The sequence below is a fragment of the Lepidochelys kempii genome, chromosome 2, assembly GCF_965140285.1.
Source record: "Lepidochelys kempii isolate rLepKem1 chromosome 2, rLepKem1.hap1, whole genome shotgun sequence".
Lineage (NCBI taxonomy): Eukaryota > Metazoa > Chordata > Testudines > Cheloniidae > Lepidochelys > Lepidochelys kempii.
Genome location: NC_136381.1, coordinates 92,484,302 through 92,510,621, shown reverse-complemented (window position 1 = coordinate 92,510,621; position 26,320 = coordinate 92,484,302). Strand labels below are relative to the sequence as shown.

General features: G+C 42.0%; 1 protein-coding gene across 8 annotated transcripts; it reads right to left on the bottom strand.

Annotated features, from left to right (window-relative positions):
• RNMT (RNA guanine-7 methyltransferase) lies at nucleotides 1–26,320 on the bottom strand. 8 transcript variants are annotated; one of them, XM_073331667.1, is made up of 12 exons: nucleotides 26,245–26,320; nucleotides 25,145–25,249; nucleotides 24,676–24,973; nucleotides 23,309–23,444; nucleotides 21,165–21,287; nucleotides 16,417–16,532; nucleotides 13,570–13,751; nucleotides 12,754–12,918; nucleotides 9,059–9,176; nucleotides 6,230–6,331; nucleotides 5,430–5,463; nucleotides 1–775 (listed from the first exon to the last, which is right to left on the bottom strand). In XM_073331667.1, exons 3-12 carry the CDS (start codon nucleotides 24,907–24,909, stop codon nucleotides 738–740), a joined length of 1,248 nt encoding a protein of 415 aa, XP_073187768.1. In that variant the 5' UTR covers nucleotides 24,910–24,973; nucleotides 25,145–25,249; nucleotides 26,245–26,320; the 3' UTR covers nucleotides 1–737. The 8 variants fall into 8 exon arrangements, with proteins under 8 accessions (XP_073187768.1, XP_073187772.1, XP_073187769.1 ...); XM_073331671.1 differs by lacking the exon at nucleotides 26,245–26,320 and adding an exon at nucleotides 26,164–26,230; XM_073331668.2 differs by lacking the exon at nucleotides 26,245–26,320 and adding an exon at nucleotides 25,915–26,126.

The window sequence follows — 26,320 nt, the reverse complement described above, 5'->3', positions numbered from 1 at the left end:
TTCTAAGAGAAAAAAAGTCACAGGAGTCTTTTATAATTGAAAGTGTTAGGCAATCTAAATTTAGAGGTTGCTACCTGTTTGCAGATAATCTACAGAACATTAAAAATGACAGAAATTCAGTTCTTAAGGCATCTAACAATACTTTCAGCACATTCAGTTGTACAGAACATAAATCCATTTAATCTTGAAGATACCACGTAATGACACTACATATCAGTGATCACAAAAAACAAGAACAGTTTGGGACCTTTCTACATAAACTACAACTTCAATACAATTTAATACTGTTGAAGTACTGCACTGTGAATCAATCTGAGCTTTGCTGTACAGTGCTCTTCGGCCCTGATCCTACATCACTGCAGTCACTGGAAGTCCTTCCATTGACTTCAATGGGTACAGGACCAGGCTCTTGGTCACCTGAACAAACTTGACTAACAAACTGCTTATTGGAAATAAGAGCGCTGTGGAGTTCAAATGGCATTTCTGACAGCATGCAGATTACTGAAAAATGTTTAAAAAGCCAGGTTCAGACAATCTTCTATATACACAAAAGTCCATCTGTCGCAGACAGGCAACTATAACTCAGATTCATGAGCTTGCCCTAGTTTTTGGTAGTGTCCTGCACACTTCTAATAATTAAAAAATAAACATAAAAAAATAGTCGCCACAATGGTTTTACATCACTCCAACTTGTACCAGGATGCAATCTCTTCTTGCTACTTCCAGTACTGTTCTTTTCACTGTTGCTTTTCAAATGCAAAAACCAAGTAAATACCTATGAAAGAAGAGAGTATTTAAAATTTGCATTACTTCTTGCTCTCCAAAGGTTTCAAACATAAAGACAAACATTTCCCTCTCTCCTAAGCTGTTGCAGAACAAATTCTATTTATTAAAAGAAACTGCACCAATGGCTACCCCATCAATTACCATTTCTTATTACAGCAAATTTTTAAAAGCAACGTTTAGTCTTGCACCTGCAACTTTTTGTATGCAAAAACCCACGTCTCCATTCAAACATGTTTTTGTATTTAAGAGGCTGGGTTGGATTTCTTCTGAAAGCGTGACCCCAAATTTAAAATATAAAATATGAATCTAGAATGAAATGCAAAGTAATGATAAATAAGTATTTTAAATGCAGTTAGTAACATACTATTATCTGCTTAATGCAGGCGTGGGCAAACTTTTTGGCCTGAGGGTCACATCTGGGTATAGAAATTATATGGTGGACCATGAATGCTCACAAAATTGGGGGTTGGGGTTCGGGAAGGGGCGAGGACTCTGGCTGGGAGCGTGGACTCTGGGATGGGGCCAGAAATTAGGAGTTTGGGGTGCAGGAGGGAGCTCCAGGGTGGGGCAGGGGTGTGGGTGAGGGCTCCGGCTGGGGGTGCGGGCTCTGGGGATGAGGGGCTTGGAGTGTCGGAGGGTCCTCCGGGCTGGGACCGAGGGGTTCGGAGGGTGGGAGGAGGATCAGGGCTGGACATGCGGGAGTGGCTCAGGGGTGCAGGCGCTGGGTAGCACTTACCTTAAGCGGCTCCTGGAAGCAGCAGCAGGTCCCCCCTCCAGCTCCTACACAGAGGCGCGGCCAGGTGACTCTGATCCACATGCTGCCCCCACTCCAAGCACTGCCCCTGCAGCTCCCATTTGCCACAGTTCCCAGCCCATGGGAGCTGCAGGGGCAGCACTTGGGGTGGGGGCAGCATGCAGAGCAGAGCTCCCTGGCTGCCCCTATGCATAGGGGCTGGAGATGGGACACGCCGCAGCTTTCGGGAGTTGCAAAAAGAGTGGTCCCCGACCCTGCTCCCTGGCTGGACCACAGCAAGCCGCAGACCCTGCCTCTCAAATGAGAGTTTGAGGGCAGGATTAAAAACGGCTGGCAGACCCTAGTTTGCTCACCCCCAGCTTCATGCAACGGTAATTGCAGTTAAACATTCACATTTCATTACCAGAGTGCTTGACATGCCACCTTAACTCTGCTCCCCCTTTACGTATGAGGGGCAGTCTTTAAATTCACGATCACAATTTCTTAGATTTATAGGTGCACATAAGGTAATACACAACCCTAAATGTACAGACTTATTTATATACAGTGGGGCAGAATTAAGTTTGTATGTTCAACTCTGTACAATTAAAAATAATGAAATCTGACTAAAATCCAAAAGATAAGAAGAATTGAAGTTTGCTAATTTTAAAAAAGCAAGATCTGAAAACATACTGCTGAGTAGGACTTTACAGCTGCTAGCTAGCATTCTGTCAACTGCAAGATGTACCTTCAGTGCAGTCTCGACTAGAATGACACTCCTCAGAAATATTTAATTTGGCATGTAATCAAAGAAAGCTATATGGGACAGTGAAACCTGTGGAGATCCTTATGTTTTTATAGTAGCAGAGACTTCATTTATTGTGTCAGAAAGTGCTGCAAGACCAAACAGAATCCGATTTGACAGTCATTATGGGCTTCCAGTTGGCATCAAATGTATTTGTTTATGATGAGTCATTGCTAGAACGTTGCTCAATCTATACAGTAAGCCTGAATGCCTTTTCCAGCAGTGAAACAAAATGTTATTCTTTTTAATTTGATCAAGCTATGACTACATCCTACTCCTTATAGGCACTATTCCTCAATCTCTCTCTAATGGAAAGAGAGAAACAATCTCGGTGGAGATAGAGGTGGTTAGGGACTATTTAGAAAGCTGGACGTGCACAAGTCCATGGGGCCGGACGAGTTGCATCCGAGAGTGCTGAAGGAATTGGCGGCTGTGATTGCAGAGCCATTGGCCATTATCTTTGAAAACTCGTGGCGAACCGGGGAAGTCCTGGATGACTGGAAAAAGGCTAATGTAGTGCCAATCTTTAAAAAAGGGAAGGAGAATGATCCTGGGAACTGGGAACAGCCCAGTCAGCCTCACCTCAGTCCCTGGAAAAATCATGGAGCAGGTCCTCAAAGAATCAATCCTGATGCACTTGCATGAGAGGAAAGTGATCAGGAACAGCCAGCATGGATTCACCAAGGGAAGGTCATGCCTGACTAATCTAATCACCTTTTATGATGAGATTACTGGTTCTGTGGATGAAGGGAAAGCAGTGGATGTATTGTTTCTTGACTTTAGCAAAGCTTTTGACACGGTCTCCCACAGTATTCTTGTCAGCAAGTTAAGGAAGTATGGGCTGGATGAATGCACTATAAGGTGGGTAGAAATCTGGCTAGATTGTCGGGCTCAACGGGTAGTGATCAATGGCTCCATGTCTAGTTGGCAGCCGGTATCAAGCGGAGTGCCCCAAGGGTCGGTCCTGGGGCCGGTTTTGTTCAATATCTTCATAAACGATCTGGAGGATGGTGTGGATTGCACTCTCAGCAAATTTGCGGATGATACTAAATTGGGAGGAGTGGTAGATAAGCTGGAGGGGAGGGATAGGATACAGAAGGACCTAGACAAATTGGAGGATTGGGCCAAAAGAAATCTGATGAGGTTCAGTAAGGATAAGTGCAGGGTCCTGCACTTAGGATGGAAGAATCCAATGCACCGCTACAGACTAGGGACCGAATGGCTAGGCAGCAGTTCTGCGGAAAAGGACCTAGGGGTGACAGTGGACGAGAAGCTGGATATGAGTCAGCAGTGTGCCCTTGTTGCCAAGAAGGCCAATGGCATTTTGGGATGTATAAGTAGAGGCATAGCGAGCAGATCGAGGGACATGATCGTTCCCCTCTATTCGACATTGGTGAGGCCTCATCTGGAGTACTGTGTCCAGTTTTGGGCCCCACACTACAAGAAGGATGTGGATAAATTGGAGAGAGTCCAGCGAAGGGCAACAAAAATGATTAGGGGTCTAGAACACATGACTTATGAGGAGAGGCTGAGGGAGCTGGGATTGTTTAGCCTGCAGAAGAGAAGAATGAGGGGGGATTTGATAGCTGCTTTCAACTACCTGAAAGGGGGTTCCAAAGAGGATGGCTCTAGACTGTTCTCAATGGTAGCAGATGACAGAACGAGGAGTAATGGTCTCAAGTTGCAGTGGGGGAGGTTTAGATTGGATATTAGGAAAAACTTTTTCACTAAGAGGGCGGTGAAACACTGGAATGCGTTACCTAGGGAGGTGGTAGAATCTCCTTCCTTAGAGGTTTTTAAGGTCAGGCTTGACAAAGCCCTGGCTGGGATGATTTAACTGGGAATTGGTCCTGCTTCGAGCAGGGGGTTGGACTAGATGACCTTCTGGGGTCCCTTCCAACCCTGATATTCTATGATACTTTACAAAAATGTGAAAACCCACATTTATGAGATTATAATTGTTACTGAAAAGAAATTATAAGAGTTATCCATGTTTTCCCTTTACAACTGGACTGATGTATGTCATCTAAAAAGGAGACAGTCAAAGTAAGAGAACATCAGTTTGGGTTGTACAACCAAAGCACTAAAGAGTAAAGAATTATTTGAAGAAAATTAAGTCACCTGCTCCATATGAGAAAAATTGTGACCCAAGACTGTATGAAAACTCATGTGATAAATAGGGACTTTTTTTTTTTTTTTTTAAACACACTTCTGAGGATGCCAACACATACCAAACTCTGGAAGAGCATTAACCTGATAGCATATGGCTTTTTGTCTTCCATAAGTTATATGAAAACTGTGTCTCTCGGAAGGAAATATTTTTTCCAACCAACTTCTTCTCTTCTTTGGAAAGCATTTCAGAAGGAAAAAAAAAATCAATCTTTGAAAATTTTCTAAATCACAAAATTTTAATGACCTCTCTAAAAACATTTAGAATGTATGTAACGAAGCTGTATTATTTAAAAAACCCTACACATCATCACAGATTGTATCCTCAGTCACTCTCAGACTGATCATTTATTCCTAAACTGTTTGTGTATGAAGTATACCGACTACTGAGAAAAGCAATATGCGATATCAACAGCCCCCAAGAAAATAATCAGGTTTGCTTGATAATTGCTTGCTAATTTTTACTTGGTTCTTTAATTCACCTCAAAAAGGCAAAGCTTCTATTTTATTAAAATTTTACTGCACAATCAGAAAAAAAAGCCTGTGCTAAACTGAGGTACAAGGTAAGACCAAATCCATCTGTCTTCAGAGTTTCCATTCCATCTTTGGTCCATAAAAAGTCTTCTCCCAAACTATGCATTTATTCCTCAAAGTTTTGAGCATTGTAAACTGCTTCAGTTAAGTATATTGACATTGAAACCCAGTTATAGGGAACTAAATCCATATTTAAGCACCTAAATAAAAAGGAATCTGATTTTCAAAGCTATTGAACACAAACAAAAATGGGTACCTTTTATTTAGTGCTTAACTTTAGGTCACCAAGTTTGAAAGTATCTGTTTAATTGTCATACTCATGCACAATGTCCAAGGAAGTCATGTTATTTATCAAACAGTTTTGCTAAGCAATAGTATTTGAACTTTGCAAATAGTACTTACTTGTTGCTTCCCATTCAGATTTACTCAAGGTTCCCTTTAAAGAAATTGACAATAAGGCACATATCACAAATGGAGTATGATGAAATATAAATCAAACATTCCCCTAAATCATGAATAGTTTAAGCAGTTAGTAACAAAAATATTAGTCGAGGAAACCAAGCAGCTCTTTCTTTACCTAGGTGATAAATTAACCTATCTACTACTACTAAGGGCATTTCTTTTTCAGTCCTCTGCAGGTTTGAGAGGATAGTTTAGCTAACTCTTTTATTCAAGTTTTCCCCCTTGATATAGGGTTTTATGTTACACTATCACTACATTTTTACTATAAAGATCAGACCTTTATTTAAATATATCAATAAGAATGGATAAACAAGTGCTTGAAAAATAATCTCAGTCTAAAGGGAAGAATGTTTCAACCTATGACTTACATTCTACATGGATATGCTACCCTTTACAATTAAGGACAATTAAACGTCAGGTCTCTCGTGGAAGAGAATGTATTCGTCATTCTAAACTATAGTTGTTTCTTTGAAGAACATAGTAGGTTTTCCATCTAAATTTTAACACTGATTTTTATAAAATTGCATATGTCATTAAATAAATTAGCTGCTAAGGCCCTGATTTTCTGAACACTTAGGTATGTACTTTATTTTAATTCCACTGAAGTCAATGGAATTCTTCATCTATATAAAGTTAAACAAATGCCTAAGTGTTTGCAAGACTAGACCCTAGGTATCACTGAGCACACTTTGCTTCTGACAAGATTCTATCACTTGGGGGCGTGGGGGAAGGAGACTTACCAAAGGTAACTTTGGTTTGCCGTCTTTCATGAGCTTTTCTGCATGCTCATAATCATCAGGTTTATCGGAGACAAGTCTGGAATTATCATTTGCAGGATATGGCTGAAGAAAAGACACAAGTTACTATATTAAAAAAATATCTAGCCAAAAAACATGTGAACCAAAAAAGATGTCTCCTAAATAAGGGTATGCCTACACTGCAATTGAAAATAGGCTTGTGCCATCTGACTTGGGCTTATGGGGTTCAGGCTAAGGGGCTGTTTAATTGCAGTGTAGACATTCAGGCTAAGGCTGGAGCCCAGGCTCAAGCCCAAAACATCTACACCACAATTAAACAGCCCCTTAGCCTGAGTTCCACAAGCGCAAGTCAGCTGGAACAAGCCAGCCATGGGTTTTCATTTTCACTGTAGGCATACCCTAAAAGAGGCCTTAAAGGGAACTCAATACCTATGAAAAACGTCAATCTGCAGTTAGTTATTTTGATGCCTACCATTAGATAGACAAGTCTGAAAATTTAGTCTCATTATTTATTTTCTGGGGGAAAAAAATTTAAACCAATTTTTATGCTCAGGCAGATTCATACAAAATCCTATTTAATTACTTCAAACAGTGAACCAGAATTGATGAGCACTTACTGCAGAAAAGTGATAGATATGTATCTCGATCTATAGAGCTTATCGATCACATTCACTATTGTAAGACTGTCCCATCACTGTTTTGTAATAGGGTAGAACTGGTAAGATTGAAGTGGCTCCTGAACTGTTTGCTCCAAGTACTGGAAATGAAGTCCTATGCAATTCTGAAGTTATAAAAATAGATGAATGTTCAAAACATCAAAAATGAGACATGACACAGCTATCATTTTAAACAAAGTTACCTATTAGATTTAGTACTTGTGAAAGATTCTAGATAACGGAGAGTGATTTTTACTTATTTACACTTTAGGTGTAGGACAGGTACCAATACAAGTTCCTGCACACTGTCAGGGCAACACACCATAGTCCTGTTCTGAAAGGGAAGCTTCTAGACCAGGACATGAATTACCCATAAAGGCCCAGTGCTACAAAAGGTACATCTACAGTACAAAATTATGTCAACCTATGTTACGTCGACATACAGCCACCGCAGTCATTAAATCACTTTTGCAAGTCCACACTACATTCCTTGTGTCGGCGATGCGTGGCCTCACCAGTAGCACTTGCACCGATTTACTGTTGGTCTGGGGCATTGTTGAAGGGCAACAATAGATATAAGCAATGCAGTGTCTACGCTGACACTGTGTCAACCTAACTACATCAACCTAAGAACTCCACCTCTGCAAGAGGGATAGCGAAGTCATTATAGCAGGCGAGTGACATTTTAGTGTAGATGTTTAGAGTTAAGTTGCTGTAAGCTGCCTTACGTCAACCTAACTCTGTAGTGTAGACCAGAGCTTTGTCTAGTATACTACCACGGCTGTCAACTTGGATGGGCATCAGTCATCATGTTAAAAAAAAAAGTCGACGAACCCATAACAAACTATCATCATTTCACACAAGCCATCACAAAAATTTATATTGCATCTGTAACACACTATAATTTATATAGTATTTACATCTCCAATGTTTGTCCTTTCTTGATGCTGCCATTGCTAAAACCTTGCTTCTGACCTCAAATATTGTAGCATCCTTTTCACTTTGATAGTTAATCCAAAATTAACTTTGGATTAAATTAACAACAAAATTAATGTGGCAAACCCATATTCTTCTCTCTATTCTGATCCCTTTCCCCATCCTTGAATCCTTTCATTAGCTTCCTTGCAAAATTAACCTCACATCCTTGTCTTCAGTTTTCAACACATCTTTGTCCCTGTTTATACATCTTTAATCTAGTTTCCTCTTATTCTCAACTCTTGCTCTTCGTTCTGCTCACCCTAAGCTTTCTGCTCTTCCGGTTTAAGCAAATTCTCTCCTGACAGATTATGGCTAGGTCTTCACTAACCACAAAAAGGTGTGCTTTTATCATGGTGTAATTAATGCTGGTTAGCTATTCTGCTGTATAAACATAGTGGAGACAAGGCCCTTTAGTTTTAGTGCAATGTAAACTAGGCAAGGTCAACCATAGTGTGTGTATAATGCTAACCTCTCCGGGTTTGGAAAACTGCCTGAAGCTGCAGAAGAGATACACAGTACCTGTCCCTCGGGGGAACCAAAAGTGTAAGTGAGATGTTGAGGGTAAAAGATTACTGCTGGATATAAGGCTAGTCATGGATTTACATTTAAAAGTATAATTGTCCTGTATATACAAAGTATTTTTATATACCTAATTCAATTCTTGTTCTGTTTTCTAACAGGTTTCTTGCACATAAAAAAGGTAATTCTATAACAGGCAACAGGAAGTCCTTCTATTCCATTTCTTACTCTTGTTTATAATGGAGCATTGAACTACTCTTTACAATGAGCAGTTAATTATATAGCACCAGATATTACAAATACAAATACACACACACACAGATGAGCCAATTCAATACAAAGCACAAAAGTGTGTTGAACCTGCTAAATGGAAAATACAAGTATAATGTGCACAGTTGCCTAGTAACCTAATATAAAAACTTGTCCTCAACAGAAAATACTATTTAGTATTTTATTTAGCTACAAAATTTAGAAGATTAACTGCTTTCAGCAGCATGCCATAGGAACTATTTGGCTCCTACAATGCCAGCACTTGAATACTAGTCATAATTTACTGCCCAAAGCTATTGCTAAAGTAGATCAATCCCAGCAAGATGCAAAACACTATTTAAATGAAAGAATGAGTTTGTTTTTTTTAAATCAGCATTTTTATATTTACCTCCAAAGCCTGCATTCGCTTTAACAGCATTTTATTTTCCTCATCCTTAATCTTTTCTTCATAGAATTCCCGAAATGTCATTTTGTAGACTAGTTTCATGCCATATTTTTTTGCCATTCTGTGAACATAAGTGATCCAAAAATTATTATAGAGATACTTTTAAATCAACAAAAGCCCGAGTTTATCACAGTTGATAGTTTTGAACACAGGGACACCATATGGTCTTCAGTAGGACTGCAATCTCTAAGTTTATATATTTATGGCTTTTAAAGGCTGGAAAAGTCCACATTGCCATCAAATATCCATTTTCAAGGAGTTATAATGTCATCAAAAATTCTCTGCTCTAAACCTTGGTATAAATATTTCTGACTTGGACAGAGCAATTTATATTTCCCTGAAACACAAAAGTTTTAATGAAAATCTGAATTTGCAGTCTAAAACTTTTTGATGCGGGAACATAATGCAAAAAAAAAAAAAAAAATCAGCTACTATGACCCTTTGAACCCATGAAGAGTTTTATCAACTTAAATGGGATTCTGCACAGGTCTATACTAACAGAACCGAATACTGGGGCTGGGCCTATAGGTATCAGGGGCCTTTTCCCTAATTATTAGTTTATTTGTATTACCAAATGCCTAGGAGCCCTCATTATGGACCAGGGCTCCACTGTATTACGCTCAGTACAGAGAGAACAAAAAGAGTCTCTTCCCCAATCAAAGTGTAAGACAAGAAACAGATAGATATAGACAGGGAATACTAGGAAACAATGAGACAATATTGGTCACCATAATAGAAACTAGTATTAGCATACCAGCAGCCTAACTGTTGTTAAGTTTGAGGCATCACTGCAAAGACGAGACCTTTAAGAAGGGATTTTAAGAATAATGAGGTAGCTTTGTGGGTGTTTACATGGATCTCCTCCCAAGAATGAAGGTGTTCATTTAAGAAATTAACAAGTGGGCAATGAAGGCTGGCATTACTGGCCAATCAGCAGGACCTGACATTTCAATAGTAAATGATAGATGACTGATAGGGTAGGGATAGACCATGAAGGGCCTTGAAAGTGAACACAAACATCTAATGTTTGATATGAGAAAGGGAAGCCAGTGAAGTGATGCAAAGAGAGACGCTACATGGTCAAGGCAGTGCGCTAGAATAATATCCTTTGCAATAACATTCTAAATGGATAGGAGTGGGCAAGATCGCATCTGTCAAGGTTAGAAAAAAGAATGTTGCAGTAATGGAGACATGAGATGGTGAGAACCTGGACAAGCTGTGTGGATGGACAGGAAAGGCTGTATTTTACAGGTAAGAGAATCTATAAGACTGAGATAGAGCCTGGATCCAACGACCTAGAAAGGTCTGAGTTAAAGATGAAGCACTAATTATGGGCACGGGCAACAAACAAGATGGTTGTGCTTCAGATGACAGTTAGATATTCACAAGACAGAGGCCAAGATTTCATTTTGGACAAAAGGATGACGGTCCGGAGGGAAGAGATCAATCTGAGAGCTGTCTCCATAGAGAGACTAGCTGAGTTTGTGCTGCAGATGAGATTATCCAAACTGTAAAGAAAGAAGAGAAAGACCAATGACAGAGCCTTGTGGAAGCCAGACAAAGTTGGTGGGGAGGATAAGGTGGACACACTGAAGGACTTCTTGAAGGAGCAATTAAAGAAGTAGAAAAAGAACCAGAAGAGGACAGAGTAACAGAAATCAAGGGACAGGACGAGTACGACTGATGGTGCAAAGGCCATTGACAGGTGGAGGATAAAGAGTACTGGTTCTGAGCTTCGCCTAGGAAATCATCATTGAAGACTTTGGCAAGAGCCTTTTCAGTGGAGTGCAAGGGGCAGCTATTAAACTGAAGGAGTCTGGGATGGAACTGGAGGAGAGAAACTACTGACCGCAATTGTAGAGAACATTTTCGATTAGCCTAGGCCTTGTCTACGCTACGGGGGGAGATCGATCTAAGTAATGTAGCTGAAGTAAACATACTTAGATCCACTTACTGGGGGGTCCACAGTACGCTATGTCGACAGGAGACACTCTCATTGACTCCCCTCGCACTTCTCGTTCAGGTGGAGTACAGAAGTCAACGGGAGAGCGATCTGTGGTCGATTTAGTGGGTCTTCACTAGACCCGCTAAATCAACCACCAACACATCAACCGCCACACGTCCTCCTCCAGTAAGTGTAGACAAGCCCTCAGACACGAAAGGGAGATGGGACAGCAGTTGGAGAGATAAATGGTGTCAAGTGTGGCATGTTTTATTTCTTTTAGGTTTAAGATGGGAGAGGTTGAAGCATGCTTGTATTATGAGCAGAAAGAGCAAGAGGTTAAGGAGAAAAAGTAGGAGGAGATAAGTATGGGTGTGAGGGAGATCAGGAGACGGGGTGGGTTCAGTACACAAAGTGGAGATGTTACAGGAGGAGACAAAGGAGAAAGAAGAGAATGTGGGAAGAAAAGGCAATCTGAGGGTAGAGGAAGGTCACATTGTCTTTTGCCAATTTTTGAAACTTTAGTGTTAGATTTTTTTAAAAAATCTGTTTCATACATAATGAAACAACTTTTAATTAAAATTCATTTTGTATATATGTATAAATACCCCCCACACACACACACACCAAGTTAGCTGAAAGTGAGATTTTTTTAGCTAGATGCACATTTATATATCCCCACGCACATACTATAGAGCACTGTTTCTCAACCACCAGTCTGTGGAAGCCTCCTGGGTCCCTGAGATTTCACTGACACAGTTTAGGAAGACAGGAAGTCAGTTCCTGGTATCAAAAAGTTGAGAAACACTGCTGGAGTATATACTATTTCAGAGAAGAAAAAATTGGGTTTTTACCTTCTTTAGCTTCATTATGATTTAAAAAGATGGCCCGAAAGAGCCAACCTGGATTATATCCCATTTCACAATTATCCCTAATAATAAGATTTCTGTAGGACGGACTATGCCTTCATTGACTCCCATGCAACCCTATTGCCTGCAACTAGTTGTGCTTTAGTAAGCAATTATATCAATAGGCTAACAAGGTTGAACAGAATCCCCAGCATTCTTAGATATGTTGGCTCTACGAGCCTAACAGTAGGCATTTTTTTTTATTTTATCCACATATATCACATAAGCAGAAGATCTGTTCAGTAAGATGGTGCCCTTTTAGTGACACTTTTCAGAGCAGAAATGCTCCCTGAAGGGTGAAATCCTACCCCCAATGAGTGAAACAGTTTTATACTGACTTCAATGAAGCTAGGATTTCTCCCCAAGTTTCTTAGCATTTTAAGAAACAGCAGCAGGGGAAAGGAGTTCATTCTGAGCCACAACTGGAATTGGTAGGGTCCTGGTTAAAAACCATGGAGGCCTTAAAATAGCTGGCAGCACAGCATGACCAATTTACCAATACCATAAAAATATAAAGTTTTAGCTATCTGATCAAGACTCTGAAACACTGTTTTACACCAGCATCTTAATTTGGGGCTACCACTTAGGATCTGAAGATAGATATTTTATTCCAAGAATGTTCGCTACCCATACTCCAAATATGAACCAGATTTGAGAGAATACTAATAAAACGTTTTAAGGAGCATAACCTGATATTACAGTAATGCCTGGTTGTAGATTTCTGCTAGACTTGTGCTCATACAATTCTTCAAAATTTGATTACATAATGAAGTCAAAAGTAAACTTACTCTATCAGTAAAGGAAAATAAACCAAGAACTCAGGGACATCAACAACTCCTTCTAAGTTAAAGTCATACTTGCAGCCAAACAGGGGATACTCCCCCTTCTTCTGAAACTGTACCGTGTACACATCATTCCCAAATGAATCAGTTTCTGAAGCTTCAAGTCGTTTTCTATATAAAGATATATAAAAACGGTAATAACTGATAAATAAGCTATTATTACCATTTTTCAGATAAAGAAACTAAAGAGAGGTGCAGGGACCTTCAACAAGGTCACAGAAGGACACAGTCCATTCCAGTGCCCTAGTCTCTGCACCACACAGTCTCCCTTAATAAATTTAACCATCAATTAAGACTACTATAAAAACATGGGAATGAAAAAGTTTTTATTCAAATTTTAACACTCTGAAGATAGCATTCAAAGGGGTCAAGAATTAGATAACCATGGAAACTGAACTTTCTTTTATCCTGTAGAGGCAGGTCAGGGTTAGAAGTAGGCAGATTCAAAGGTGTCAGAGGAAGCTTGCAGCTACAGCCCACATTGTACTTGTTTTGTCACCAATTAAATCAATACAGAAGCATTACGTGCTAGGAAGTGTAGTACCCTTAGGGCACACCTCCCTAAAGATGAGGGTGGGTGCAATCTGCTCCATTTTATTCAAGTTACTATACGTCTGACTTTCCTAGCAAGTAAGCAACACAGGCCCTCAGCTGGAAAGATTTTGCTGTAAAATACATCAAGGGCACCCAAAGAGTGACCCTCCTTTAAATCTGATAACATTTCATACAATTTTAAAAATTAATAGAATGAATAGCACTTACACAAGCTCAAAGCTATTTGGAGTTGTGCCAATAAAATACCCTCCAGGACAGAGATTCCCGCAAGCATTTTTAAGCATCATGTCAGCCTGCTCATATGTCTCAAATGAGTAATGGTAAACAAATTGACAGCTGCATATGTCAAAGCACATATGTGGATCACTGTAACTGTCAGACAGAAGTTCCTGAAATGGATTAAAAAGAGTTATGAGACATATACCAAAGGCTGCAGAAACAAAGAAGTGGTTTGTGTTAATCTTCCAGCAATGCATGCCAATCCTAGAATACAAGTACTTGAAAGAAAAATAGTAAAGTTTATTTCCCTCTGCCCTCAGCAAATTCAGGCATGAACTACTGCTTGGTAGAAGGAGAAATAAGATGAAATAAGAAAGCCCATTTCTACTTAAGAAACCATATACTGCATTCCAAAGCCACCAGAATATATTTATACATCACTTTAAAATTGTAATTTTTCTCACTTTAAAAAAAAAAAAATATCTGTGAATTAACTGGCTCATCAAATTTCAGAAGCCAAAATAATGTGGCTATTAAGTTACAACTTTTAGTTTCCAAAATAAATTCTAGTATTGTTGCTGAAAGTTCAGCTGTAAGTGAATTATGGAAAATTTTATTAAAACGAATTTTCAGTTCACAAAATCTGTAGATATTTGTACATGTTTTTGTGCTTTTTAGATAAAAACAGCAAGATAAGTGACTTCAGTTTTGAAAGAATAGATTAGCTGCTTTTTAATCTTTGAAATACAATTTACTTGTTAAAAAATCAAGTTATCATCTAAACTTTTCATCATTTTTAATCACGTAGTTTTATTGCATGCACACCCTTTCTCCACTGACCCAATTAACCTGTGATTGTTAGACTGAGCCCTTGGAATTTGAGTCAGACTGGTCTTTCCACCGGCCCTGCTACAAGAGACCAAAGCTGTGAAAGGTTATCAAAATAAGTTTTAAAAATAAGCAGTATGGAAAATAAAAATGCTATTAGAAAACTTCACCTAATAGGCTGCATTTCAGTAGCATTAAGAGTCATTTAGGAGCAAGAAGACTAAAAGTCAGAAAGTCTTCCACATTTGTTCTGGGGGTCGGAAAGAACACAGGCCCATCAACACAAAGTTTTATAACTTCCCTAGTGACTATGTAGCAACAATTAGCAAAATTTGGGGAATAATATGACCCCACTAGTTAGTGAGGAAATTGAAAGGACACCTTTGATAGGTGAAAGATATATTCAGCCTTTCAAGAGTACATTACAAAACAACGAAAGAGTTTGTCGGAACCAGTTTAATCTTCTATTTTAGAAGCAACTGCTTGTTAACTTATATAGTTCTAATGATTAATTTAGGGCTTTTCTACATAAAGACTCAGCCCTGGTCTACACTGGGGGGAAGAGGTCGATCTAAGATACGCTACTTCAGCTACGCGAATAGCATAGCTGAAGTTGGCATATCTTAAGTCGACTTACCTGGCCGTGAGGACGGCGGCGAGGCGACCGCTACCACTCCCCCATTGACTCTGCTTCCGCCTCTCGCGAGCTGGAGTTCTGCAGTCAAGGGGGAGCGCGTTCGGGGATCGACTTATCGCAGATTGGCGGGTACTGAAGACCTGCCCTCAGTGTATAGCAAGCTATGGTATAAAATCTACAGCACACGAACCTGCTGTGTGCTAAGTGGCCAAGGTGCACTATGGAATGAGTGTGAGGCAGCAGAGTCCACACAGCCAACTGGTGCACTGTACATTTACACCCCCATCTTGCCACACATTAAGTTTCCATATAGGCAAGCCTTTAGTGCAGGGGTGGGCAAACTACAACCCACGGGCCGGATCCCATCTGCCAGCCATTTAAATCCGGCCCTCGAGCTCCTGCTGGGGAGCAGGGTCTGGGGCTTGCCCCGCTCCGGAGCTCCGGTCAGGGTCAGGGGCCGCTCCGCACAGCTCCCAGAAGCGGCAGCATGTCCCCCATGCAGCTCTTATGTGTAGGGGCAGCCAGGGGGCTCTGCACACGGCCCCCCTCCCCAAGCGAGGTCCCCACGGCTCCCGTTGACCAGGAACCGGGGTCAATGGCAGCTGCAGGGGCAGTGCTTGCAGACGGGAAAAACACAGCAGAGCTGCCTGGCCCCGCCTCTGCGTAGGAGCCGGATGTGGGGGACGACATGCCACTGTTTCCGGGAACCACTTGAGGTAAGCGCTGCATGTAGCCTGCACCCCTGAGCCAACGCCCCCGCTACCCCCCCGCCCCAACCCTCTGCCCTGATCTGCCTCCTACCCTCTCAACCCCTCGGTCCCACCCTCCTGCACCCAAAAACCCTCATCCCCACCCTAGAGCCTGTACGCTCAGCTGGAACCTGCACCCCCGACACCCCCCCCACCCCAGCCCTGATTCCCCCTCCCATCCTCTGAGCCCCTCGGTCCCAGCCCGGAGGACCCGTCTGCATCCCAACCCCCTCATCCCCAACTCAACCACAGAGCCTGCACCCCAGCCAGAGCCCTCCCCCTCCCCCCTGCACCCCAACCCCCTGCCCCAGCTCGGAGCCCTCTCCCACACCCTGAACTCATTTCTGGGCCCACCCCAGAGCCCTCACCCCCTCCCACACCCCAACCCCCAATTTCATGGGCATTCATGGCACGCCATATCATTTCTATACCCAGGTGTGGTCCTTGGGCCAAATAGTTTGCCCACCCTTGCTTTAGTGTAACAATTCAACCTTAAATTAAAGTCTTCTCTCCTTGAAACACTCCTGAACTTTTACTCTAGTGACTTCCAACATTTATTCAAATAAGAATGCCAAGAAACTAGTTACGACACTAGGAATATATAAAGCAGAACAACTGTACCTTGGAGCTATCGGCTGTTATAAATTCTGCATTGAAAATGTATTCATTAGAACGACATCGGGCTTTCATGTCAGCATACCGCTGTTGGCACTGTTGCATGGAAACTTCAGCAATATCTATAAAAAAAATAAACTGCATGCACAAACTTCTCTTCAGATAGATATGATTGGAGTGAGAGCAGATACCATAGTATGAGTAAAAGCTGGTTTTCAGTAGATGTGCTCCATTATGAAGTTTTATTTATACTTATGTGGACTACAAGGAACTAAGTACACTAACTTGTTACACACATACTTGGTACTAAAAATGGAAAAAAGAATCAAACCAAACACACTTAATTATATTCTAGGCCCGATACAATAAAATACAAATTCCACAGAATGTGGAATAAATAAAAAAAATGTCTAGCCTTTACAGTTGTAGTGGAAACCTTCACAATGTGAAGAGACTGACGGATATAAAAATTATGCAGTGTTGTCTTCAAGAATTTGTAGAGAGCTCTAAACAGTTCTAAGGCCTTGTCTAGACCAGAAAAAAAAAATAAACACACTGTTGACATGGATGGGTACAGTTCAACTCTGTGGGTTTCTGAAGTGCTACTGAAGAAGGTTTCTCTTTCTTTACACGTGCAGACAAAAGGTACTTAGTTGAAATTACTGAGGAAATTCAGGCCTGATCTATGCTACAAAGTAGCTCAGGGCTCTGAAAATTACATCACGCATGGCATGAAATTTAAGTTGATCTAAGCCCTGATATAGAAATCACTGTAGTGTTTCTAATATAGACATTATCTCCCTGTCAGCAGAAAGAAATTTTTCTAGTGTAGACTACACCTAAGAGATGTGAACACCACAGGCATAACTGCTGACCAAGTAATGAAGACAATGAGACAGTTTTCAATACTATTAGGCCTGGTCTACAGTATGCGGTTTATTTTGGATTTAGCCGAGTTACCTCGGAATAAAACTGGTTCCGTCCACACGACCAAGTCCCGTGTCGTTTTTTCGAACCAGTTTTTTCGATTTAAAGGGCTCTTTACTCCAAATTCTGTACTCCCACCTCAGCAAGTGGAGTAGCGCTAAAATCAAGATCGCAGTTCCGGGTTACAGGTACTGTGGACGCAATTCGACGATAATTGACCTCTGGGAGCTATCCCAGAATGCTCCCTTGTGACCACTCTGGACAACACTCTGAACTCTGATGCACTAGCCAGGTAGGCAGTAAAAGCCCCAGAAACTTTTGAATTTCCTGTTTGGTCACCATCAGCACAGTCCACCATCATAGGCGACTATGCAGAGTCCACCATCACAGGCAATCACGCAGTCCCGGATTCGCAGACAAGCTCCAGCTTGTCCAAACAGGAGGTACTGGATCTCACTGCATGATGGGGAGACGAATCTGTTATGGCAGAACTACATTCCCAAAAAAAAAAAAAAAAAAAAAAAAAAGGAACACAAATACATATGCTAAAGTCTCCAGAGCCATGACAGAAAGAGGCTACTCCAGGGACACAGAACAGTGTCGTACCAAAAAAAAAAAAAAAAAAAAAAAGTCAAGGAGCTCAGTCAAGCGTACCAAAAAGCCAGGAAGGCGAACGGACGCTGTGGGTCACAGCCCCATACATGCCGCTTCTACCATGAGCTGCATGCAATTATAGGGAGTGATGACACCACTACCCATGGATACCTGCAAGGGGGGAGTAGCACGGAGCGAGGAGGATGAGTTTTTGGAGGACGAGGAGGAGGACAGTGCACAGGCGGCAAGTGGGGAATCTGTTTTCCCCCCTAGCGAGGAACTATTAACACTGGAGCGAATAGCCTCCCCCTACTCCCAAAGCATGCTCCCGGACCATGACCCTGGGGAAGGCACTTCTGGTGAGTGAGAGCTTAATCAGAGCGACGCAGTAGGGGGAACGGGGGGGACGACCCAGTCGCGCTGGGCTGTTCATGTTTAGTTTAAAGGCCTCATCCCTGCTCAGAGCCTCATTGGAGCCCTGCGGGGCGGGGAGCGGCTTTGTGAGCCATAGCATTAAGGAGTAGGCTGGGTCCCCGACGATAACTATAGGCATTTCAACATCCCCAACAGTAATTTTCTGATCTGGGAAGTAAGCTCCTTCCTGTAGCTGTTCAAACAGTCCAGAGTTCCTGAAGATGCGAGCATCATGCACCTTTCCCAGCCATCCCACGCTGATGTCGGTGAAACGTCCCTTGTGATCCACCAGTGCTTGCAGCACCATGGAAAAGTACCCCTTGCGGTTTATGTACTGGCCGCCCCGGTGTTCCGGGGCCAAGATAGGGATATTCATTCCATGTATCACCCCGCCGCAGTTATGGAACCCCAGCACATTAAAGCCATCCACAATGGCCTGCACATTTCCCAAAGTCACTACCCTTGATAGCAGCTGGTCAATGACTGTGTTGGCTACTTGCAGCGCAGCAGCCCCCACAGTATATTTCCCCACTCCAAACCGATTCCCGACTGACAGTAGCTGTCGGGCGCTGCAAGCTTCCACAGGGCTATAGCCACTCGCTTCTCAACTGTGAGGGCTGCTCTCATTTTGGTGTCTTTGCGCTTCAGGGCAGGGGACAGCAAGTCACAAGGTTCCATGAGAGTGGCCCTACGCATGTGAAAGTTTCTCAGCTACTGGGAATCATCCCATACCTGCAACACTATGCGGTCCCACCAGCCTGTGCTCGTTTCCCGGGCCCAGAAATGGCGTTCCACAGCATGAACCTGGCCCAACAGCACCATGATCTCCCAATCGCCACATGCCGTGCCATCTGTGTCCACAACCTCATCACTATAGTAATCGCGCTGTAATCACTTCCTTGCCCAGTTTTGCAGGTACTGCACATAGTGCTGGATAATGCGCGAGGTATTTACAATGATCAAAACTGCAGCCGAGACCTGATCGGGCTCCATGGCTATGGCACCTGCACGGATAATCCTGGAAAAAGGGTGCGAAACGTAGGAGAGCAGAGTGGCAGACTGGAAGCTGTGCTGTTTGGTTCACGGTAGCCAAACAAAGGCTGAAAATGGTTGTCTTCTGTGGCTTTCGCAGAGGTGGGAGCCCAGGACAGACAACATGGAGAAGCTCGGAAGTGTGGCAATAGCGAGAGAGCAGAGTTGGCGGCGGAAGCTGTGTTGCTCAGTTCATGATGGCAGAGTTGAGTTGGAGAGGTGGATTCATAGTATCAGGAGAACAACAGTGCACCGTCTGCTAAAAGCAGTATGGCGTCTGCACGCCAAAAAGGTGCGAAACGATTTTCTGACATAGCTTTCTGACAACACACACCCAGAAACACCCGCAAGAATGTTTTTGCCCCATCATGCACTGGGAGCTTAACCCAGAATTCCAATGGGTGGCGGGGACAGCAGGAACTGTGGGATAGCTACCCACAGTGCACCGCTCCAACATTCGATGCTAGCCTTGGTACTGTGGACGCAATCTGCCAAATTCACGCGCTTTAGTGGGGACACAGAAGACTGAATGTATAAAATAGCTTCCAAAAATTCGAATAGAATAATTTCTAAATAATTTCATACTGTCGACGTACCCTTAGTGTGCAATTGTGTAACTGGTTTATACCATTATAGGAAGTGTGTACACAAATCAATTAACTGAACATGCAAATGGCCAAAAACACCCAATGAGTGTAGAAAATAACTGTGGTCCTCAAAATATCAAAAATAATTTTCCCCTCTTTATAAAATACATAACTATTAATAAAGGACAGTTAATATAAAGAATTCTTTAAAATATATCAGATTTAAACAAAAATGCTATTTAGATATGGTAAAAGGAATGAAGCAAGGGTTGTCAGTCAGTCAGATCCCAACTACTCCTCATAGCTAATTCTGCAGCAAAGGCAATTCCAACCCTGTGATAGATATCACAAACTGGTAAAATAAAAATTAGTCTTTTCCCTTGCATTGTAATTTTTCTCAGAATCTAAATTCTTTTTCCATCATAAAGATAGTTTTCAGGATAACACCAGTACACCTGTTTTGCAGTGCTATATTGCCAGTATCTTCTTTTAAAACCTCCTTGATAAAATGCTCCAGTAACTGGAATGCAAATTGAAGATTATACAACTTTGTATTACTAATTCTGTAATTAATGGTTGATTAATTTGATTCTGCAATTAAGTGGTGACTAAGGGTGTCTGCACTATCTACACTGCAATTAAACACCCATAACTGGCCTGTTGCAACTGACTTGGGCTCATGAGGCTCGGGCTAAGGGGCCATTTAATTACGGGGAGAAGTCTGGGCTCAGGCTACAGCCCAAGCTCTGGGACCCTCCCACCTCGCAGGATCCTGGAATCTGGTCTGCAGCCCAAGTCCAAACATCTATGCTACAATTAAATAGTTCTTTAGCCTGAGCCTGTGGGTTTTTAACTGCAGTGTAAATATATACTCAGTTTTTCATAGAGATTTTAAACAAACATTTTTACTCGATTCCCAACATTCACTTTGTATTTATGAGGTAAAATTAAAGATAACTGGATAGGAACACTAGGGACTTTCCCCTCTATTTATGCTAACAGTTTAACCAGGAACCATGATAAAATGAACATGATAAAAAAAAACCAGGGCAGAGCACGGAAATGAAGTTCCTTCACAGCAAGCATGGCATTTTTGGACATATCCAGAAAGAAAAAAGCAAAGCGTGGTGTTCATGGTACATACATACATTTCCACAGAACCTTTTTTACTGTCTCTAGAAAGTTACTTTGCCTTCTTACCTGTGCACACAAGTTTACTGATTTTGCCTTTTTTCCATTTAAGCAGGTCTCCACCTTTGCCACATCCCAGATCCAACACAGTGATATCTCGCTTCTTACGTCGTACCCTTTCTATAAATTCACCTGAAAAAGAGAAAGCACACATTCAACTGATAACAAAGCCTCTTTCATTGTACAAAGTTCCCTAAAGCACCAAAGTCTGATATTTCAGAATTTCAAAATTCATTTGAAGACTACATTAGAGTTCATAAAAAAACAGTTTGATTCGAGTTCTGTATACTTCTTTTCCTGAAGTGTGTTTTTTTTAAGAGAGTGGTTTTCTTTAAATACACGTTTTATCAAATCTCATAAAAGATTTGGAGGGGAAAAAAGGAATGAATACTTCCTGGGCTGAATGTTGTGTGTGCAGCGTAAGCCAAGCCTTGGGAAGGAAGGGGTGTTTTATAGACAGAAAAAAGCAGTGTATTGCTTTGCTTAACACTGAGCCCAGAGGTGATTAAGAAGCAGGTCTGATAAAATACAAAAGGAATCTCATCCAGAATGAGGCTGGGTATGAATTATGAGCATGAGAGAGCATTCTTTAATTAAAGAAGTGATGAGCTATCCTAGTGGGTCTAAAAACACTATTGCAGTCCAAATCAGAAACGCGTGGAGAGCGGCAAATGGTGACAGAATATAGTAGTTTTTTTTGGCTGCCATCATATTGCAAATTTACACATTAGATTTGCTCTTTACTACCCAGTCTAAGTTTTAGTAAGCATTATAAGGACTCTCCTTTCCAAAGAGTATTTTTTATACCATATGTGTTAGCTTGCATTTTTGAAAGGGGAATTTTATTTTGTTGCTTTTTATCCCTTGTATTACTCTGTCTAGGACCCTATATTATTTCTCTGCCCTAACTGGTGTTAGCGTCTTATGCAAATTTCTTTAATGCTAGTTTAATAACTTTGCGAATGCACTGGGAATAAATTAAACCTAGGCCCAATGTACAATGTTCCTTTTGGCACACCTGCAGACCCCTCCTCCTCAACTTGATACTTCACTACTTCTTACCTTTTGTTCAGGGTCTTTTGGAGAGTTTTTAATCTAGGTTATAGAGCATGTACCCAAACAGATTTAAATTTATTCTGAGTAAGATTTCAAGAGACACTACATCAAATCTAATTACCACCTCTCACTGCTTTCATCCACTAATTTTTCTAGTGTTAAGACAAATGCTATCAAGTTTTCCCTGGAAAAATCTTTTCTTTATAAATCCCTGGCATTTATTTCCCATGGCTCTGCTATTCTTTATTTATTGATTTCTCTTGGTATTTGTTCCATTACTTTACTCAAGTTTGAAGGTAGATTTATGGGAAAGGAAGTACCAGTATCACTTTTGAAAGTTACTGCATTTTCTTTTCCCTCTAATATTTTGTAGTTTTTCTATACTTTTAAAAATTATTGATCATACAGCAAGTACATTTACTGTTTCCCTTTATGCTCTGACACATCACTGTCTTCAAATGCTAAAAATATACATAGTATAAAATTATTCTGCATCTGAAGTAATAATACCTCTAAAGGAAAAGATAATAAAAAATGAAATATTAGGACTTCTAGGGGACATTTTACAAGAACAGATTAACTTCTGAGAAACAAAGGTTCTGTTTGCATGCACATGTTCCTTGTGGGGGAGGGCAGAGGGTAGTGGGGAAACTACAACAAGCAGATTAGCTCCTAAACTTAATATCTATCAAGTTTTCAGAAGTGTCAGCTGGTGTTTAATGTTTTAAAACAAACAAACAAACAAACATTTGGCATGACCATAAATGTAAGAGAGTCTTATCAGAACTGGGACTCCCATTGTGCTAGATGCATAAAAGCACATAGGAAAAAGGAAGAAAAATCAATGCCTTGAAAGCTTGCAATCAAATTTTAAAAGAGCTGAACCGAAACAATTTCCTCTGAGTAAAGATACACTGTACTGAACACGAGAAAGCAGAAAACATTTACCTGCAGTCTTACCACCACCATGATTGTTTTGTGATGACCACAGGACATATTTGAATGTAACCAAAGAAAATAAGATATACTGCAATAAAGTGTAGTATAGTGACTAACTTTTCAAGTGAGGACAAAAGTAAGCAATAAAGGAGTCATACCAATGAGAAGACTCTTCATCCAGTTATTAAAATTTCTGAGGAAGAAAATGCGACTCTGGCTACGTTTTTCTAGTCCAACTTCTTGAAGTTCATTGTAATGTGCAGCTACAGTTTGTCCATGCCCTTCTTCCAAATGCTATACACAATGGAAAATAAGAGAATCAAACGAGAAAGTGTGAACACATTTCAGTGTTTAATTAAAAAGACTCATGTTGAGCACAGGTTTTTAAAACACATTAGAAGTAATGGCAAAGCTTACTGGCTTCATTTACAAAAGAATATTTCCCAACTCCTCCCTCGATCACTGTCCTGAGTTCTTTAATTCCAACCAAAGAGGAGGACTCTATTTAATACCTAACACCATTATTATTATTATTATTAGTTATTTGTATTGCTGGAGCACCTAAGAGCCCTCGTCATAGACCAGGATCCCACTGTGCTAGACACTGTGCAAACAGAACTGGACAAAGTGGTTCCTGCTCAATGATTCAAGGCATCTCTTCACTGCAGAAAGATGGTTTAACTTCTTGAATGCTATTCCCAGTGTTCACTGGGAGAATCAATTTCATCCCAGTGAAGCCATGGATTTAAAGGCTGCATGTACATTTTCCAAAAGTTATTCCAAACTAGAACTTAAAAGAAGTTTAGTATCAGAAACCCATTCTGAATTCACAGCCTCAGGTTATGTCTAAACTACAGCTGCTGTAGCATTGTAGTGTAGATGCTTCCTACATCAAAGGAAGTGACTTTTCCATCAAGACAGATAATCCATTTCTCTGACAGCTACTTCAACTCTGACAGCCACCTCTACATAGGGGGAAAGGTTGAACTAAGTACATCACACAGAGTGCAAAATTTTTTTACAGTCCTGAACCACGTAGCAAGATCAACCTAGAAGTGTAGCCTAACCTCAGAAACCCTTTGTAAGTGTAGATCAAGAACAGATACATATGCACTGTTCATTTAATCCAACTGCCAGCTGGAGCCAGAGCCCCAGATCCTGCTCCCCAGCAGGAACTTGAGGGCCGGATTAAAACAACTCATGTGCTGGATCTGGTCCGTGGGCCGTAGTTTGCCCACCCCGATTTAAAGTCTCATCATTCTAATTACCACCTTTCTTCCCAGTTCCTTCAGTTCCAAGATAATTCTGTATATAGTTTTCAGACAATAGCAGCAGATGCTAAAATTAATTTTTATGTTAAGTGGATCATGAGACACTAGCTGCTAAAATCTTATAAACATACACTGTAAAAATGCTTGGTATAAATACTTTAAGGATCAATAAACTTCTCTAAACCCACACCCTGAAACCAAGATTTTAATCCCAGCCCACTGTTCAGACATAACTGAAAACAGATAATACTCACCACTTTTCTAGGATGATCTTCAAATTCTGATTTTCTCTTTTTTGATGTGCTGTCCTCATGGTCACTAACATCTTCCTTTTCATTTCCAGCACAATAGCCTTTTCCTGAATTTGTATTATTGTCATCCAAACTGACAGCAGATTCTGCCTCTGAAGCTTTAGATGCTGTTCTGTCTGCTTCCTCAACTAAGCTCTTTTCTAACTCTTGTTCTTCAACCCTGCTTGAATCAGACATGCTGCAGGTTATTCTTCTTGTTGCTTGATCAAACAGGAATCAATGTTTTTTTCATCAATAAATTCTGTCAGAAAAGTGAGATGACTTTCAGTTGACAATTTATGCTTGTTCTCCCTTACATTATAAAAGCCCCATGATACCTAGTGCTTTTGATTAGTCAAAAGAGGGCAGCAGATTAAAAAGTAACATTTTAAATTGATTCAGTTGGGTTTAACACAGATAACACCCAAGTTACCATATGAGTGTCTCTCTCTGTTCCAGTTTATTTTGTGCATTTGACAGGACTTTGTTACAGCTAGCTTCACTGTTTCACCTGAGCAGCTCTCCTGTCAGTGTGATTCTGTCACACAAAAGAGAGGGGGAAAAAATTAAAGTTAGGAAAACAAGGGGGTCAAAAGCAAGGGCTGGCAGAAAGGTCAGGGGCCTGTCTAGCCCAGGTAAGGGCCAGACACACCTTTCCCCAGCATACTAGATTTCAAGCTGACTTTTTCCCAGCGTCTAAAGCCAGAAGGGACCATCAACTTATCCACTGGGTAGCGAGGGCCACAGGGTCCCGCTCCGGACCCCCGGCTCTGGTCGGCTAGTTAGGCCCAAGGCAGCCAGGTGACGCCCCCCCCCCCCCCCCGCGTTCTGGCCCGGTCCCAGCCACACTCGGGGAGCCTCAGGCGCGGGTACCGGCCTCGCGCACGGCCGCGCGGGGAGTCAGACGCCCCGGTCTGTGACACACTCACCCCCAACCCCTCTCCCGCGACCCCCCGACCGGTAGACGAAACTCTTGGGAGGTCACCTTCGGGAACCACGCGCCCCCCTCCCCACCCCCGCACCCGACAACCTCGAAAGGGGCGGGGCGACGAGGATGGAACAGCTCCTCCACTCCCGCAACGCCAGGGCCAGGCTCCGCCCCTTCGGCCCACCCCATCATCCCTGGGTCTCTCACTGCCCCGCCCCGCCCCGCCCGCAGGCGCGAGCCCAACCCCGTCCCCCGGCAACAGCGCCCTCGCGCACCTCCCTCTTCGGCGTCCCACCGAACAAGCGACTGCGAGTCCTCGCCCCCACTGCACCACTTTGCCCCGCCCCCTTTCTCCGCAGCGCGCGCAGCCCTTCGCCCTGTCTCCTCCTCTGCGGCGCGCGCGGGAATGTGAGCATCGGCCCCGCCCCCAAACTTCCCGCTCTGCGGAAAGCAAATGACCGAGCCGCAGAGACGCCGCGGCCGCACGGAAGCTGTTTTCTGAAGGGACGCTTCGCGCTCCATACTACGAGCCCGGCCAGTAGCTCCCATCCACGCGCGGCTCCTCAGGACCGAGGAACCGGCCTGAGGCTCTGCGCAGCGCTCACCAATCCAGGCTTTTCGCCATCCTGTTTGCGGAAGTGACGCACAGAGAATGCATTGAGTTGTTTATGTCATATCCGG

Coding starts and splice junctions, on each gene's coding strand:
- RNMT (XM_073331667.1), bottom strand. CDS start 24,909: ATGTCTGATTCAAGCAGGGTTGAAGAACAAGAGTTAGAAAAGAGCTTA. Junction 12,919..13,569: donor CCAAATAGCTTTGAGCTTGT/GTAAGTGCTATT, acceptor ATCTTTATATAG/AAAACGACTTGAAGCTTCAG. Junction 776..5,429: donor ATCTGAATGGGAAGCAACAA/GTAAGTACTATT, acceptor CTTCTTTCATAG/GTATTTACTTGGTTTTTGCA.